This window comes from Pseudonaja textilis, chromosome 6 (genome assembly GCF_049901715.1).
Source record: "Pseudonaja textilis isolate UNSWEBS1 chromosome 6, rPseTex1.2, whole genome shotgun sequence".
NCBI classification, from domain to species: Eukaryota; Metazoa; Chordata; class Lepidosauria; order Squamata; family Elapidae; genus Pseudonaja; species Pseudonaja textilis.
In genome coordinates, this window is record NC_141995.1 from 22,053,484 (window position 1) to 22,072,381 (window position 18,898).

Below are 18,898 nucleotides of genomic sequence, written 5' to 3' on the forward strand. Positions count from 1 at the left end.
AGTTTGACACCCCTGCTCTGAGTTAAAGGCAGACTTGATGTTTTAAGAAAATAATACAAAACTCTTAAAAATGTAATCAATATTATGCAGCAGTTTAGCAATGAGAACACTGACATGTCTCCAAACCAAAACAACTGATGACAAGGAAAATATCTGAATATCATAGATTTTAAAGTTTTTGACAATTTCTACATAATTATTCTATATAATTATTTATTATAAAATTTGTAAAGATCCTGTTAAATTTCTGTACCAGTTTTAATTAACAAAGTAATTTGTGGGGCTGACATACTGTATTAAACCATGATTTCTTAAAATAATTCATAAAACAAACGACAATTGGTTGGGTCCGTGCAACACTCTATGTCAAAAACTTTTTGGCGTTAACAAACTGTATGTACCACACCAGTATGTGCAGTAGAAAGGCAGACTTGGAGCACAACTCTACCTTCTTTAAAAGAGCTTGTGGCTGTTTGACTTTGTTCATCAGTTGTTGGTGTTTCCAATTGCAGTGTTTTTGTGCCGGATACACTGGATTCGGCTGTTGTTACTTTGTGATACCATTTTTCTGTGTGCTTGTTTATAAGACAACTGTGTTTTTAACTTGCATTTCGGATTATTTCTCTTTATAAAAGGGCAACCAAATCTGTGTCATATGCTGGTCCCAATCCTGTCTAAACAAGTGTGTAATTCCCCTTTTTGAAATTATGTAGCAATAGATAAAATATTCTAAGTGAATACAAACAAATGCAAAGACAAATTCAGACCTGTCAGTTTTTACATATTCATAAGGCAACCTAAGCCTCAAACTAGAAGGGAAAATATCCCAAGCACACTATAATTTCCCTAAAAGAATATGATGTCTTGAATAGTATAAGAACCATATAAGAAAATAAGTTTGAGAACCACTTAAATTTTCGGTTTTCAGTTATGGATAGTTGCTCTTATATCCTTCCAGGGATCCTTCCACAGGAGCACTGGTGGCTTGCAAGAAGCAGGAACATTGGATAGTCTAAGATGGCTGTTCCTTAGGCTCAGAAGACAGGCATTGGGCACTCTTGCCTTGGACATCAGCTAAAATGCTGAATGTAAAATGGTCAATTTATCACTTAATCATATCTATTTTTTTCAAGGCATTTTATGATTAATCTTCCCACCATGGTTCTTAACTGAAACACCAACTAAAATGCTAAGCAAAATTACAGTGGAAGAATGGAAACATATAGCACAAATCCCATAAATGGGAACTTTATTAAACTAGCAAGGTAAACTCAGAAATGTATAAATGGTCCATTAAATACATCCAGTTCATTTTTACATATACTTTTATATAGAAATTTACTTACAGCTTCCAAACATGTAACATTTAAATTATTTTTTCTTTTCAAGATCACTACCATCAAAAGGTAATAAAAATCCACCACCTGCTTTTGCAGATGAGTATAAAATGATGTGAGTAAAGCCAAAGGGAAAGATTACTGCATTTTATCTATGGTGGAAGGAGAACTCAAGAACCTGCTAAAATCAAAAGTAGTGATACCATTCAAAGAGCATTTACCATAAGGAAGTTTGGCCAGCCATTACTGAAGTGGTGGCTCAACTATACACTTGAAGGCATTTTGGCAAACAAGCTGGGGAGAAAAAAATAATTCAGTCACAGAAAAACACAATATCGTGAGCTAAAATTGTAAAATTATTCTTTTCAATCGTTCAGTGTCTGGGCAAATTACATAGGACTGATGTACACATAGAAGAAAGAGGGAATGCTAAAAATGCTAAAAGCATGGCTTGATAACTAAGGTTATTTGCCCAAATATTAATATTATTGAGTTTTCACAATATTTCATCAATGAATAAAATGGCAGCTGCTTAAATGAAGAGGCTGAATAACCACTTTCCCTATAAACCTCACCTCACTGCCCAATAGTTATTTGGAAAACAACCAAAGAGAATGCAAACTATACATTAACAGGTTTTTCCTCATTCTCTGTATCTTAGCTTGACCTTATATTATTTCTCATGCAGTGAACTATTTCTCTAACACTAACATACACACACACACACACACACACACAAACACACCCGTCCGCCCCTATAAGTGAAGTTTAAAAAGGAATGTTAAAACCCACACTTGAGGCAAAAGAGCCTTTTGTCCTACTTAAAGATAATTTGTACATTTCAAGCCTACTTGTTTTTTAAAAGAAAATGGCATCAGGAAACAGAAGGCTTTTCCTAACTGGAGCAGCAATTCAAGTAAGTGGCATAGTTAAAAATCAGTGGAAACCAGAACTGATAGGAAAAGTGCTCTGCAAAAGGTTACATCCCTTGCAGGTTTCAAGCTGCAGCATTTGTGATAGGTATCATAAATATGGCACTTATGTATACCTAAAGCTGGCAAGTTTGCACATGACTGAGACAAGCCAGATCAACCACAAACATTTTTCTAACTACTATTTGTGGTTTCTGAGAGCCATGGCTTCCAGCTAACCAACTAATTTCAACACCAATCATTCAGCTCTGTTACACTCACGGAGAATAAAAATTCTGCCCAGCAGAGTTTTCCCTCCTTCCAAAAGTCACACATACAACTGAAGACATGCTGTATATTCTTTAGATGAAGTTATGCTCATACCCCTTCCAAAGCCAGCAGTGTTCAATTTTTATCATTTAGTAGGCCAGAAATTCCATGTGTCCAATTGCCAGCAATGGACTCTGCAATACACACAATTATTCTTGAACCCAAGTGTTTAAAATGATCTGTGTGTATTTTTCATACTTTTTGCAACAAAAAAAACAAAACTGGAGTGCATTCTCAGAAAAGCAGTGACAATGCAACAACTGGCCATAATTCCTAATTCTGAATTCCCTGTCTTTCATTGCATGAAAAAAATTGTTAACAGAATCTTCCCCAACTTATTTTTTTTACATGTAATTAACTCTAATTCATCTCATCTCAAGTCAGCTAACTTGGAGATGAGGTCTTGTCTGGCAGAACACTAAGTTGAGGAAATCAGTTTTAGCATGCAAAATTCCTGAAGAGGCACTATCTCCCCAAGACAAGGAGTCTTAGTTACAGCTATTCCATCACAGTAGTTTTGAAATACATTCAATTCAGGCATCCCTCAGGATTTGCACAAGGTACCTTAGTTTCTATCCAATAACAAAATACAGCATGACTGTTTAGAATCTTTCATAACAAAAATAGTTAGCACTGAGAAACCCGATTTTCACATTCCATATTGCCAGATGATACAAATGCTTTTAAGTTTTAGAAGTGATTGAATAGTTTCCCAATTGTAGTTTGATTCCCATCTTTGCATTTAAAGGATCCTGATTTTTCCATTATTATTTGTTCTCTCGGCACAGGCTCTGCTTTAACACTAAGAAGGTCACTGTTGTCCATGTTTCTTTTGATAATTTTAGCACTGTTGGCTCTTTTCAGTGTGCTTCCATTGTTTTCCTTTGGGTTAGAATCGTCAGAAGTGGCTGTTACTTTCATTCTAGGTAGTCTTTGAGACAAAGACCTTGTGAGAGGCAGAGGTCTGGAAGAGGGGGGCAAATCTACCTTTGCGCATTTTGACGAAGAGGCTACTGTGTTTCTTGCAAAACTCGGAACAGGGGCTGGTGCTTTGGGAGCTATGGCAGATGTGCTTTTGTTAGCATCCACAGGGCCCTGAGATTTATTCAAGGAGCGGCACATTTTGGTTTCATCCGTTTTTGACTTGGGAACATACCTGACTGGTTTGCAGCTTGGCTTTTTGAAAGAGCCTTTATGCTGAAGCTGCTCCTTCTCAAAATGGCCACCGCTTGAATTTGTAGTGCCATGCTGAAATTTTGGCTCTTCTACTGATATACTCTGCCGATACTGAGGTTTTGGTGCTGTGTCTACAATACCCCGGACGGAGTTACGACGTGACAGACGTGTTTCAGCAACAGCCATGTCTCGAGATGCAGGCTTAGCCTCTGGTTTTTTGGGGCAACTAGGAGATGCTGGTTTAGTGGACCTGGAAATGGGTACAACTTTCCTCATGCTTGCATTTTCTGATGAATTCAGAGTTCTCACAGGTCTGGGATGATTTGGAGAGGCAGTGCTAGGTTTTGTGGTACCTGAAGTTTTCTCTTTCAAGGAATTTCTCTTTGGTCCTAACGTGTCTTTGCTTCTTACCGATTTCTCCTTTGGAAAATTAGGCTTATTGCTACAGTCAGATTTATCGTTAGAAAAGATGGCATTATCACCAGTTTGCAGATCATTCATATAAGGGGAGTTAGCACCACTTTTGTTATCTATTTTATTGACACCTAGCTTTGAACTGTTTTCTTCTGAGCTATCAAGTGTCAATGAACATTCAAAATCTGATTCAAAGAAAACTGGTCCTTGAGTTTTAGTTCCTGAAATGCTACCGTCTGAAGATATGGGGCTATTGTTATCAGGTTCCAGAGCTTCATTAACATAACTCATCATTTTGGCAGAATGTTCAATTTTATAATGAGTCTTTTCTCTATTGGATGGATTTCCTGTAATGCCAGGAGAGTGTAATGGACTACCCTGAGCATCTAAGCCTTGCATTCCAGCCACAAAATGAGTTGGAGATGAATCGTCTACATCATTTGTTTCATGAGAGTCAAACTTATGCAATCTTGGAATATGTTCATGTTCTTCCAAAGATAGGTCCCAAGGAACTGCATCGCTGGATTCCACACAAGGCACATTGAACCTATACTTGTCATTATTTGACCCCTCCTGATTGCTATAGAGGTTATCATGGGCAGTATCTTCCACATGTTGAGCCTGAGATGGGAAAAACTGGTAGCTGTGGTCCTTGTTTCTGGAATCTTGGTCTAAGCGCAAATGGGTGAAACTGACATCCACAGGCTCCTTATTTTCTGACCATGCTACATTTGGTCTCGTTGGACAAGGATGTTCACGAGGGAGACTGTTGAACCTGTTCGGATCTTCTCCTTTTGAGGTACCCAGGAATGTAAAGAGTTCTCTTTCTGCAGTCACGCCCAAGGAATGTCGAGAGCGTCTTGCGCTGGTATTTCTGTAAGAAGGACTTCGGGGTCTTTGTTGAAAAATGGGTAAAAATTCTTCAAGTCCTCGCTTTGTTAGTGTACCAACATCATTTTCACTACTGCTCCTGCCAAAAGCACTGATATCCGCAGCAACCCATGACCGGCGTTTGTCCTCCAGCTCTTTCAGTCGCTGTAGCTGCTGAAGTTGTTGAGCTTCTCTTTCTTTGTTTTCCTGTACAGAAAACACATATTTATAATCATGGAATTACTTACTTACTTACATTACATTTTCCCTTATATTAATCTTCCTTACCTGTACCCCATCTTTATCCTTGATTTTTTTTTTAAAGCGAAGTAGCACTGTAATAATTTTCTGTCAGAATATGAAATGGAGTAATACATATTTTGTGGATGTCTCATTATAAGTTCGTAGGCCTAACTGCAAGAAGGTTATTATATGCTCCTCAAATTTTATTCCATTATGCTCAAACATTATTTAAACATTCAACTCAGTCATAATATTCTCCAGAATTCTAAAGTTGTCATTTAATGTATAAGAAAACATAAGCAAACCAGTCAAAGCAAACAGTAAAATTCATGTCCAGATTTGAATATGTTTTCTATGAATGTGAACACATTTTAAGTACAAGGTAGGGTAATAATGCTCAGTATACTTAGCATTGTTTCCATATTGTTTTCTTTTATAAAGCATTTAAATTCTTTTAATGTTTTATGACAATGTGATTCTTGCCTTTAAAAAAAACCCTGGGTTTTCTGTGCCATAAAAACACTGTAATGAAAACTATCACTTGCAAGTAAAACAATGCTCTTTCACCAGTCTACACTTCACACAGATCAGATTGGAAAGAATTGATAATTGATCTCATGTAGCTGCAGGTTTGATAGTGGTCGTTGGGTTATCCACACATGTGAGTACATATTTGCACATTTAAAATATTCTACACCTTATAAAAACATCTGATAGATGCTCTATTCCATACATAAAACTCCCATTGAACCTCTTTAGATTCTAAGACTGAAACAGTAGATCTGAGATATCTTTTGAAACCAAGTCAATTGGAGGATAAAATGTGTGAATGCATTTATAACCATTCAAAGAATTGTAGTTCTTCATCATTATGTCTGTGATACACAGACATAGGCAAGTGCCTTTCTTGAAAGGGAGTTTGGTGCCATAAAGTAACTGAAGAGGGGCTGCTTTCAGGAGACTGCTACTCTTGAGATCAAAGATGCAACCTATAGTACTGGATGATGAAGGAGGCTGAGCCCATATATCCATGTAACATAAAGGGAACACCCAACACCCTGGAAGAATGCTGCTGATATTGACATGCTGTTAAGAAGCAATTTTGGATAGCTGATTATGATTATCATTTGGAAAAATACTGAGGCAAAAGGTCACAGTTTTTAGGTGCCATTAAAAAGTGTGGGAACATTTCCATATTATTCAATAAAGGCATGACAGACCTCTAATGAATAAAATTATGTTTCCAAAGGAGATTAGAGGTTAGTAAAAGGTAGATGTGTTATGTCTAATTTAACCAAAAAGCAGGAACTGATTTTGGAAGACATTAAATAAATGGATTAAGGATTGATTGTCAACATAACAAGCGTGAAATAAGATAAACTGGTAGCTATATGATCAGATGGTTCTGACACTAACATGGAGAATGAAGGAGCAGCTCCATGTCAGAAGTGGGGTAGCTGGAAGATAGAACTATGCTAAGCCTTTCACCAAACATTTAAATCTGAGTGTTTAAAAAATGGTAACTACTTCCTTACAATTTTTTAAAAAACAGCAGCCAAATATATATTTTACTGATGGAAAAGCCAAACAGCTGTTTTACTTGGAGAAGAAAAGCCAAAATATCCCATGATATTGTAAAGGGTTGATCTGCTGTCTATGAATGATGTCTACAAAAATTCCCAGAAAGCCCTGGTGGAAATGTTATAAGATGGCAGAATAACTTGTACAATCTCACTGAAGAGGGATTGAAATAAAATAAATCTCTAAACTGAAAAGAGGACGAAATAAAATCTGGCAGAAGACTTGATCTTGACAGTGAAGAATAGGCAAGGGCAGTTTGGCAGATGGAGCTACTCTTCAGAGGTGACACGAAACAATGGGGTGAACCAAGACTGTCCAAACTACTAAGGTATGGCAAGAATTCATTTTGACTTGCTGATTTTTACTAGGAGTCTAGTCAGCATAAGAATGATCAGAAACATATAATATGGATCTGGCCTGGCAGGTGGGTGGAAAATGGATTGAAAATGGGTTGAAATGGGTTGAAAATGGATTTAGTGATGTGACATAGTATATCGGTAGCATCAGGTACAGAAAAGGGGCATATTTTGTGTTATCTTGATTGTTTTTGTACTGGACTGCTGCAGAACTGTCTGATATAATCTACGAAGTATGGCTGTAAGAAGACAGAAGGTCCTTGAAGGACGGGAAGAAGCTAACCAATGAAAAGCTGAGATAAATAGGCTATGAGCCCCTTTCTCCAAGACACCTTGAGAAAATATTTCAGACAAGTCATTCCCTAGTTCACATGAAGGTAAACTGAGGTAGCAGGGTCATCAGTGCAGTCAATTAGAAGAGAACATTTAATTGTAAGCTGCTCAGAGTCATTGGGCAGCCCATAAATTGTATAAATATATTATTCCTGCAGTGCTGAGAAGACCCTAAGGCTGAATATCCACATCAATGAAAGACACAGCCAATCTCCCTGCATCCGTGAGAATTGAGATCATGAGTAACAATGAAACAAAGTAAATACAATAAAATTATAATACAAGTCTGATGGAACAAGGAACTCAAAGGTGAATGTGTTACTGCTCTGGAGGTCAAGAATAAACAAATGGCGTTCAACAGGAACTATGCCCAGCCACACGACAATTTTTTTACAGGGCTACCACCAAACAAAGTTCTATAAACTCTAGAATGTTCTTAATACCTGCCCAGGTATTGGCAAGTGGTTAGGTATTATCAGCCATACATATAAATTCCCAGTAATACATTTAAATGCTTGGCCATTCAAGCAATGCTTCTGAACTTACATCTCAGTGACTGGAGGTCATGGGAATCTAGACAGGGGGAAACAGGTTCAAGTTCAACCCCAGCAAAACCGAATGAATGATGATTTTAGGACCACCTGGAATTTCTACTTTTGATTCTGGATGGGGTTATGTTGCCCTAGATCAGTGGTTCCCAACCTTTTTTTCGCCCCGCACCCCTAAAGAAATTTCACTCGAACCTCGCACCCCCTGAAATTTAGACTTTAGGAACTGCTGAACGCGTTAAATATATGGTAGGATTGAATCTGTTCAGCTATGTATGTGACGGCCACTAAATAACGATACTTAACTCTAAAATGAAAACAAAGTTAATCCATTGCATAATAAATAAAAATGCCAACATATAGCCAATATCCTATTATTTACCTGGACTTTTCTCGCACCCTCTGGAATATGGTGTCGCACCCCCAGGGCATGCGAGCACCCCAGGTTGGGAACCCCTGCCCTAGATAGATACAAAGTGCAATCTGGGGGTTTCCTTAAAAATGGGTCCTGCTTGAAGAACAGGCAATAGCTGTACTCGTGAAAACCTTTGCACAAATGTATCTTGTATGCCAGTTGTGCTCATTCCTGGGCCACAAGGTCTTACTCAAGTCAATGTGTCCATATAATAGTCCACGACCTGCTGGTTATCATATACTTCCAGCATGTGTTTGAAGGTGTCGATTGTGACCTACAACACCTTTCTCCAATTACTCCTGACTGACTGATAAGATTTGATAGGATTGGCATGCTCCAGGTCCCATCATGTAAGAATCCTATCTTGCCTTGTTTACTGCTGCACATATTGCAAGGCACAGCTTCATCCAAGACATCCAGATAGCCACAATTCTACCTGCCTTTTGGAAAGCCATGAATCGCTGACTTTTCTTCCAGGTAGGGAGTTTTTGTGAGTGAATAACAGAATAACAGAGTTGGAAGGGACTTTGGAGGAAACTCTACACCGTTCCATCCAAAGATTGTCTGGTTTTTTTCCTGCTTTGGATGGATAAAATTGTCTCATGTACAATATGTTTTTTTTTTAAAAAAATAGATGCTGTTTTTGTCTGTTTATGGTTTTCATGACTGGATAGCAATATAAGTTAATAAATGAATGAATGAATAAAGAAACAATACTTTATAAAATATACATTACTAGCTGAATACCCATGCTTCGCTACAAAACTATGTGATCGGGCTTAGTTTTGGGGGAGGAAAATAAGGGTGAAAAAATTCTGCCTCTCCAACCAGCATCCATCAGTATTCATCTGGCTAGCGTCCTGTCAGTGTGTGAGAGAGTTGAGGGCTGTTTGGAAGCTGAAATGATATTTGCTGTGTGAGCAAGAAGGAGACAGCAAGGAGCCTGGGCGTGGCTTAGCTCAACTGTTCTGTACTAAAGCTGGTTGGCACTCTGAAACTGAAACTGAAACTCCTCTCCTCTGCTTGTGTTTTGCATTTGGAACAAATTTCTTTTCAGGTGGGGAGGAACAGTAGAACTCCTTAGCACCAGAGCATGTTAATAATAATATAGGAAATACTGATGCTCTGATGGTCATTTCAAAAAATCCTTTCTTAGTGAGCACCTTGGAGCCAAGAAGAACATACATGCCAAAGTTCAAGTTTGTAGGCTTTACGGTTCTGGAGATTTTATGATGATGAGTGAGTGGTATTTCACTTTTATATATATAGCTTCCTGGTCACCTGATGGGTTTTATCAGGAACCATAATCATAGCTGCACATATTTGTATGGACACATATTTGATTATGTACTCCAAGAACTTTATGATCTTAAGTTTTGTAGAAATAGCTCTTTCAGGAATTGGGCAAGGATAAGAAGTATAACCCAAAGGGTGTCATGCATTATTTGACTCAAAGGATCGCCTGAGATAACATAGTAATAAAGCAGCGTTATTACTCAAAGCCAATAGATATTTCTGAGTCTTGGAGTTGTTGTTACCTTAACAGCTTTGTTGAATCTTAAACAAAAATCTCGAAAGATCTGGAAGCATTCTTCCAGTTTCATAGTTTCTTTGTCTTCGCACAAAAAGTCTATGAGGGCGTGTGCTTCTTTCATCAGATCCCTTTTCCAATGGTCGAGCTCTTTTAATTCTTTAACAGCAAACTTTAAATAAAAGCAAAATACATTGATTAATGATTATTTCTCATGTGCTATGCATGCAGTTGCTAATTTCAAAACTAGTGAAATCCAGAGTGTCACCTGCAGCAAGAGACTATATAGACTATAGCACTGGCACAACGGTTGCTGTGTTCACCTTGGTCTACATATAATTTTTTATCCTTCCAGTCAAACAGGTTTTGCAGGTTTTTTTTTTTTAATTGAGGCACAAACCTGCGATACAAGTTTACACAAACCAGTAGTAGAATTAGTGGGCACTTCATGGGCAATAATATCATTATGCCACCAGGATTCAACATTCAGAAATGAATATTACATTATACCTCTTTTCACAAAACACAAATCCTCAAAGACTTGCCTTCCTCCTTCCCCTTAGTTCAGTGAAATGATAAAGAGAGGAGAAAAACCCCAAACAGCGAAATAAGCAACAAATATATTGAATCTTGCCATATAAAGAATTTTAATTACTGATTGAAAGCACTAGTATTCCATTACAGAATATTTCTCTGTGAATGGAATGGAGTACAGAACATGCTCATTATTTTCCTGCGGAATATTTCATTTTATCTACAATGATGCAGAAGATATCCCACCATGAAATCTCATCTGAAATTATCCCTGAGGTATATGAACTGATAACACCCTCCTATATGTTCTTGCAATTAATATAGCCCTTTGGAACACTGGGTTTCAAACTCAAATCCTATTTAACAGATAACCAGTAATGGATATTTGATCAAGGTAAGATGCTACTATCATGCATTTCAAGAAAATTAAACTGGATTTTTTTTCCAATACCTTTTATTTATTTTTCTTTTTAAAAACCATGCAACAGAAATAAAGGAGATGCCTTCAGAACTTCATTCCTTCCTTCCTTCCCTAAAAGAACATTCTTTAAAAATGTGCTGTCAGTGCCACATATATTAAGCTTTATTTTCCTGATGACTTTGCTTACAAAATGAAAGGGAAAGCCTGAAGGTTAAAAGGCATGGAGATAATATATAAATGCTGTTCTAAGAAAGGTAGATTATCTTAAAGTCATCAGTTATCCAAAAAGGGGAAAAAGCTATTTCACTCAGCAAAGCAGTTATGAAGATAACCTAAGAAGGCGTATGAAAAATTGGCTCCACCATTCTTATTAAACAGGTTGTTTATGAGTCACAATGAAAGTAGATTTCTAAATCAGGTTATTCATTCAGCATTTTAAGGAAAGGATATATTAGACGCATTTTTAAAATAAAGGGAGGCCCAAACCTGGAATTACTCTAATTAAAATTAATATGAAAATTGTATGTTTGTTGCCTCAAATTTTAGCCTTCAATATTAGCATTTTAAAAGGTGATATTAGCACTTTTAATATGGCAGTCTAGGCTTCTTTTTAAATCAGGAAAACATGTATTTTTCTTCTAGGTCAAGGCTATTTATTTTTTGTATGCAAAAACCCATCTTTTCAGTACTAAGCAATAAATAGTGTATTCTGAAAGTCCTTGAATACACTTGCAAATTTTTTAAAAAAATACAAAGTCGGCTGGAAAAGAATAAATTTGCTGTTATCTAGAATCAACACTTTCTATTGTTCAAGTCTCACATGTAATCTATCTCTTTTATTGTTTGATCGCTTGTTTTCTGACATATTACATATACTGAATATACAGAATGCTTTGTTTCTTTCTCTACTTTATAAAGAGACTTGATGCCCTTTGCTTTGCCTGAATTATTTAGTGATTCACACTTTTGTGTGGGCAAAGAAGCTGCTTTGCAAAGGTAAAAGTCTCTTCCATTCAGGGATCAATTCAAGTTCTTATCAACTACACGTCAAACTCAGGATGCCAACAAAAGATTTACAAGGACATTGGGAAAACTTAAACATTTCTCAATACTGAATAGGTGATACAAAATCATTTTTAGTAGTAATTATTACCAACGAAATACAGGAGTATGTAATGACAGTTGGCAGTTGTCATCAATGTAAACTATAATACCTAATATTCAAAGGCTAAACAATAACATGTCAGTCTGGATAGGTTTGACACTGACGTACTTTTTCTCTGCTCTATATAATTGCATTTGTTGTTTACAATGTTCAGATATAGATGATAATGCTTACTTAAAGCTTTTGTCTTAAGATCTCCTGTATCTAGTGATATTATAGTCTAGTGATATTATAGTTGGGGACCCAATTTTGTGACCATTTTTACTGTAGCTGTTAAGTGAATCCAGCTTTCCCAATTGACTGCCTCTTGGCAAAGGGAAACAGGGAAAGTTGCAAACCATTAATTTGATAAAACAAAAGTTTACTCTAAATAATTTCCTATTTATCCACTTTATAATAATAAGTATTGTCAACTTTTTAAAATTTTACTTTCTCATATTATTTAGAATACTTTCAGAATCTTTACTTAATGTGTATATTTAATGTGTTATGTGTAAATGTAAACACCACCCAGACATGAATGTACGCCTCTTATTGGACCTACACAAACAGAATATCTAACAAAGGGTGTTTCAATTAATTACAGGTGGTCTTTCACTTATGACTATTCATTAATGACAATTCAAATAATGACAACCTCATAAAAAGTTAGTTATGACCTGTTCTCAAAGTCACAACTGTTGCATAACCCCCATAAGTCACAATTTGAGTGCTTGATAACTAACTCACATTTATGATGATTGCAACATCTTGTGTGCATGTGATCATAATTTTGTGACCTTCCCTGCATCCCTTTGCCAAGAAGCAAAGTCAGTTGGGAAAGCTGGATTCACTTAACAGCTATAGTAAAATGGTCATAAAATCATGTCCCTAACTATAATATCACTAGATAACACGAGATCTTAATTAAGACAAAGGCTCTAAGTAGATATTACTTTATATATCTGAACATTGTAAGTAACAAATGCAACTACATGAAGGACAGAAAAGACACATAAGAATCAAAGCTATCCAATGTAATAATTTTACCCATAAAACAGCAAAACAAAGCATTCATAAAAATATTATTCATAAAAAGTTATAGACTAAAACCAGTGCTTCATTCTCCTAGAAATAAATTAATTCTTTATCTCAGAAAGCCTCATTCTATAAGACTAATCTGAGAAGCATAATGTCAATTATAAAAATATTTATAAAATCCAATTGGACATCAGACTGATTAGAGTATACTAATGAATATTAGAAAATGCAATATCTTATCTGACACACATTAGAGAAGCATTACTCTAATTACTAATTTACAAAACTAAGAAGACGCTAATTCTTGTTGTTCACCTATTCTGTCCTTTCTGTAGAAATAATGAATAAAATACTAAACAGAAACCAGGATGTTTAAAATTGTCTATAATGGAAGAACTTTTAACAAATAAAATCTGAGATTGTAAGAAAGAATGCTTTGATCACCAGCATAAAGGCAAACAGATAGGTTCAATTGCCTTAAGCATTATACTACTTGGCTTTCATCAAATTGAAACAGTGGCACAATTAAATGTTTCTACTGAATTTCAGACTACATCAGCTCAAAGCTACTGAAAAAAGCACAAATGTCAGCTTCCACACTGAAGTGGTAATATTTGTTAAGAAAAGAAACCCTTTTAAAGCATTATTTTTTCCGCAAGCAGAGGAAAGTGGGTGGGCAGGAAATACCATTGATCAACCAGTTAGCACTGCTTAAATAATAAGCACTTGACACAACCATTTCACACAAATCAAGGAAGCATACCCTTGCAGGACAACAATTAACAATTAAGTCCCTTTGACTGTGAAAAGCAACCTCTTAAAATGCCTACAGAATTTTAGCAAGATTATCACTGAAAAGGATTTTTAAGAGAAACAAAGGATTTATTATCTGTTAAGCACACCAACTGAATTTAAATTATGCAACTCAATATATACGTATATAAAGAACGGATATATCAATCTGTGACTAACCTGAAGGAATCCTTCCATCTGCCGAAAGAGTTCTGTGTCCCGGCGAATACTATCCTTTAGGGATTTTGTCTTTGATGACAGGGAGTGAAGTTCAGTTTCAATATTTTCTAGGGATATCCTACAGAAAAACAGTAATTTCAATCTACTTTGGAAAAGAGCATTTCCCCACTGTAATGTGAACAACTTAAAACATATTATTTGCTAATAGGTCACATTAGTGAACAGACAGAATCCAATTAAGCAAATCAACAGTCAACATTAAGTTGCACCATGATACATTGCTACACAAGTCAATGTATTTGCATTAATGTCACATGAATGTTACGATTTTGATTCTTAAGTGGAAGGATACAGTGGTGGCAAACTGTTAAATAATATGATTGTTACACTAAACCTAACTTTAATCAGTCCATTCAATTAGTTAATAAGTATAACCCAGTAAGCTTTAGTAAGTTAACTGCCACAACTCCCCCTTAAAAATTTGCTGAATTCAACCTCTAAACAGGAAAGCTGCACATACATAATACTTTTTGCTGTGAAAATGAAAACAGAGCCTACAGTAAATATTTCCTTAGAACTCAGTTTTCATGCCCAAATTCTGCATATCAGTTTAAATGTTCCGTGAAGAGAATAGCCCAATGTTTACAGTTTTCTTGCTTACCTTGCTGCCTCATGAACGTGGTGCAATTTTTCTGAAAAGGTTAGAAGAACTTTATCTTTCTTTTGGGCTTCCTGAAACAGACAAAAATCCCAGTCACATTTCATTTCATTCAACAGCAATCAATGTGGATGTATCACCACAGCAGTTAAGAGGTTTTCTGCTTTAAACCTCTGGACTGTGTTTTTTCAAAACCTCATTTAATAAAACTGATAAGGTTCAATCTTAATTGTGGACATTTTTAGAAAGACTGAGCAATAGTCTACCACTGAATACAATCAAATTGCAGTAGGGAAGACCATTAGATAAAGGTTGCATACTAATGTCTTTTCTGAAAATGAATTCAGATAGTCCTGTATTTGAACTTACGACCACAATTAACCCCAAAATTTCTGTTGCTAAGACACTTGTTAGATGAATTTTGTCCCATGTTAAGACCTGTCTTGCAACAGTTGTTAAGTGAATCACTGCAGTTGTTAAGTTGCTTATTGGAAGGTCACAAAAGGTGATCACATGACTCCCCAGACACTGCAACTCTCATAAATATGAATCAGTTGCCAAGCGGCTGAATTTTGATCACGTGACTATGAGATTGCTGCAATGGCTGTAAGTATGAAAAACGTCACAAATCGCTTTTTTCAGTGCTGTTGTAATTTTGAACAGTCACTAAATGAATTGTTGTAAATTGAGGACTGTCTGTACAATATTTCTTGCTTAATCTCTTTTTTGCCCTTCCTCTGGACATTTCAAATTAGCTACCAGTGTACAGGAATATTAACAAAATCATTAAAATGAATGCTAAATTTTAGATTCTCAGAAGCATATAGCAAACTGAGCAAGGATTAGGAAAAACAATTTGCTCCTCAATTCTGTACCCTCTATCTGTCCCATAGTATCCTATCCCTTACCTATTCCTTCTGCTTAGATGTCTATAGTCTGTTATCTCAGAATGGCAATTTACATACCAAAGCAACAAAATGAAGCAGATTCATCCCAGGCTTGTTTGCTTTTGTATCTGCCAACTTGAGTAATGAGGATAGCTTGAAGCCAACTGCATTGCCAGCGCAGCCTCCCTATGCAGAAGAGCGGAGGGGGAGGCAGAAGAGATATGGGAGGTCAATCCACAATGCTTGAAATTCTTTGCCCTACTCGCCATCTGCAAAGAGGCTAATCCACTTACTGCATTCATAATATTCCCAGCCTGAAGCACAAGGTGCAATATGGCATGCAACTCTTCACAGCACATCAGCTCTGGAAAAAGACACAAGGAATATTATCCAATGGGCATTTGCTTAAGAAGATAGATAGATAGATAGATAGATAGATAGATAGATAGATATATTTCACATTCAGTTTACCTTATTTTTCTTAGAGGAAGCTATGCTAAGAATAAAAATTTAGGGCTAATTTAGGGAGGGAATATAAATCTAATTCCTGGGGAAAAAATAAATGTAATAAACAAATCTATTTTTTTAGCTGGGGCTAAGGAAAACCTTAGCAGCAGCCTTCTTTGGTCCATCCTTGGCTAATAGGTTTTATTTTAAGTTTCTTCTGAACTCTGAGGCTATACTCTATAACATGGACCTCTGCAGGTTCAATCTTCTTTGCTACAGCTTATGCCATTTAACAGAGTCTTCTAAATATGAGGATTTGAAAGGTAAGCAGGGGTTTTGGACGGTTCTATGGAAAGAAAATGAGTAACTCAACTTCATTTTTTGATATTTTATTTGATACTGTGGCCACAGTAATCTTCTAAACTAGTTGTGGAGACTGGGAATGGGAAGCACTGTGTCCAGCAGTTGTTTGATGATGGAAAAACAGGAGACTCGCATTCAAGGACTCTCATGTCAGGATGGCTCATGGCTCAATGTCCTCCCCTGTCCTGTTCAACATCTATATGAAACTACTGGGTGAGGTCTTCCACCAGCTTAGGGTGTGGTATCATTAGCATGCAAGGTCATAATACCCAGCTCTACCTCTCAAACCAAGTGACAAAGTTGAAGCCATCAATGCCTTCACCCAGTGTCCTGAAGCTGTTAAGGTCTGTATGGGGTGGAACAGATTTCAGTTCCATCCTAACAGGGCTGAGTAGCTGTGGTTGTTTGGGCACCTCCCTAGGTCAAGGATGTTAACATCTTTGGGTCTCGGATGGAGCTGCATTTCCCCACTCAACACTGGTGTGCAACTCAGAGGTCCTGGCTGAGCAGCTACTGCTCAAAGAACAAGTGGCAGCCATGGTCAGAAGGGCCTTTGCACAGTTGAGCCCTTTCCTCAATCAGGACAACCATCAGAAAGTCATTCTTGCCATAGTCATTTTCCACACCTGGATTATTGCAGTGCACTCTACATGAGGCTGCCCTTGATCACCCAGGAGCACCAAAATGCATTGGTGCAAGAAGTGCCCTTCAGTGTGCCCATGTGTTGTCACTGTTATGTATGTTGCACTTGCTGGTGGTTGGTTTTTAAGAGCAATTCAAGGTGCTGGTTGTTACCTATAAAGCCTTCTATGCATAGGGCCTAGATACCTGAGAGACTGCTTATCTCCAATTGTTTCTGCCTGCCCAGTACATTCCATCAGAGTGGGTGGACTCCAGGTCTTCTGTATTAAGTACTTCCATCTTGTAGATCAGGGCAATCAAACTCCCGGCCCGTAGGCCAGATGCATCACGTGCTGGCTACCCCTACCCCCAGTTTAGCGAAGAGGGGGAAAAAATCCCAATACGTCATGTGACATCGCCATGACGTGAGTTTCACACCCTTGTTGTAGATCCTAGGAAGCATACCTTCTCTGTTGTGGCCCCCACCCTCTGGAACATCTCTCTTCCAGAGATTAGGATGGCATTCTCTCATATGGGGTTCCAGAAAGCCTTAAAAACCTGGCTTTGGTTTCAGAGCTGAGGTAATGCTTTTGTTAGAAGAATATTTTATTCTGGGATGATGATTGTTGATTTAATGTTCTTGTCATTTTAATTACATTTAGTTTAGTAAGCCCTTATAGAGTCCACTGGAGATGGGTGCTAATACATTTTACAAAGTAATAAATTTAAATAATTATAATTTTGCACTCTTTTCTTTGAAACTACCTATATGTTTCCAAGGTAGCCATAAATGGGGCAAGACAATTCCTCAAATACCCTTGTCTCATGCCATGAAGGGCTTTAAAGGTGATAACAACACCTTGAATTGACATAAACTAAAAATCCTAAACTTCCACGATCTGATAATCCTCACCGAAAGAACTAAGGTTCAGCTAAGTGTAGCAAGTTGCCCCAGTTCATTTTCATGAACACAGCCACTGTTTTATGTTCGTGAAGTGCTTTTCATCCATGGCATGGATTAAAAGATTTTGGGCAGAACTTGAAAAGCAACCACCTACATTGCAAATCAAAGTGACCAGAAACTATAAAAGGAAGTGAAACATGGGCCGTGTGTTGGAAACCTGAAAGAAAATCTAGTAATTAGACAGTATCTGCTAGTGTGTCTTACAAGAAAGGGCCATTATATTTTACAAATGTTTTCAAGTTACAATAATATTGTGTTGTTCTGGTCACAAATAGGACAAAATGCAAGGCTTTCCCACTTCAAAAAATTCAGACTATTTATACTGTATTCCTTCATGGTAATCTCATAAATTAGGCTTAAATGAATATTGGAAAAATGGAAACATAAATTGCTCATCTAACACCACAGTTTTGCGTAGCATATAGCTTTGTAAACAAATATGCAATAATTAGAAATACCATACTGAATCTGTCTGAATTTGTGCAAATGCTCCTTTTAAGTAGATGTGTGGAAATAGATGTAGATGCATTGTAGATGTTACAATATTAATTTATTTCCCTGGATTAAATATTTATTCCCCTATAACAATATTCATCAATCTGGGCTACAATGAATTCCATGTATGAAGGGATATGCAGAAGGAATAATGAGTTATGACACACCACAGTCCATTTAGTTCAGATGTCAAGAGGCCTAACTGCTAATGGGAAAGTTCTGTTCTGAGTGAGATTATGTATTTTATAGTTGGAGGACCAACATATTGGAAATTGCCAGAAGCTGATTACCTGAGGAACCCCTATG

General features: G+C 36.9%; 1 protein-coding gene across 1 annotated transcript in view; it reads right to left on the bottom strand.

The window, feature by feature from the left end:
- Window positions 1-1,228: 1,228 nt before the first annotated feature.
- FHDC1 (FH2 domain containing 1) overlaps window positions 1,229-18,898 on the bottom strand; it is a 37,915-nt gene continuing 20,245 nt past the window's right edge. The window contains 6 exon segments of the mRNA XM_026698156.2: window positions 1,229-5,245; window positions 10,053-10,217; window positions 14,158-14,275; window positions 14,819-14,889; window positions 15,781-15,888; window positions 15,996-16,066. Of these exon segments, the coding sequence (XP_026553941.2) occupies window positions 3,269-5,245; window positions 10,053-10,217; window positions 14,158-14,275; window positions 14,819-14,889; window positions 15,781-15,888; window positions 15,996-16,066 (2,510 nt within the window). The 3' untranslated portion in view covers window positions 1,229-3,268.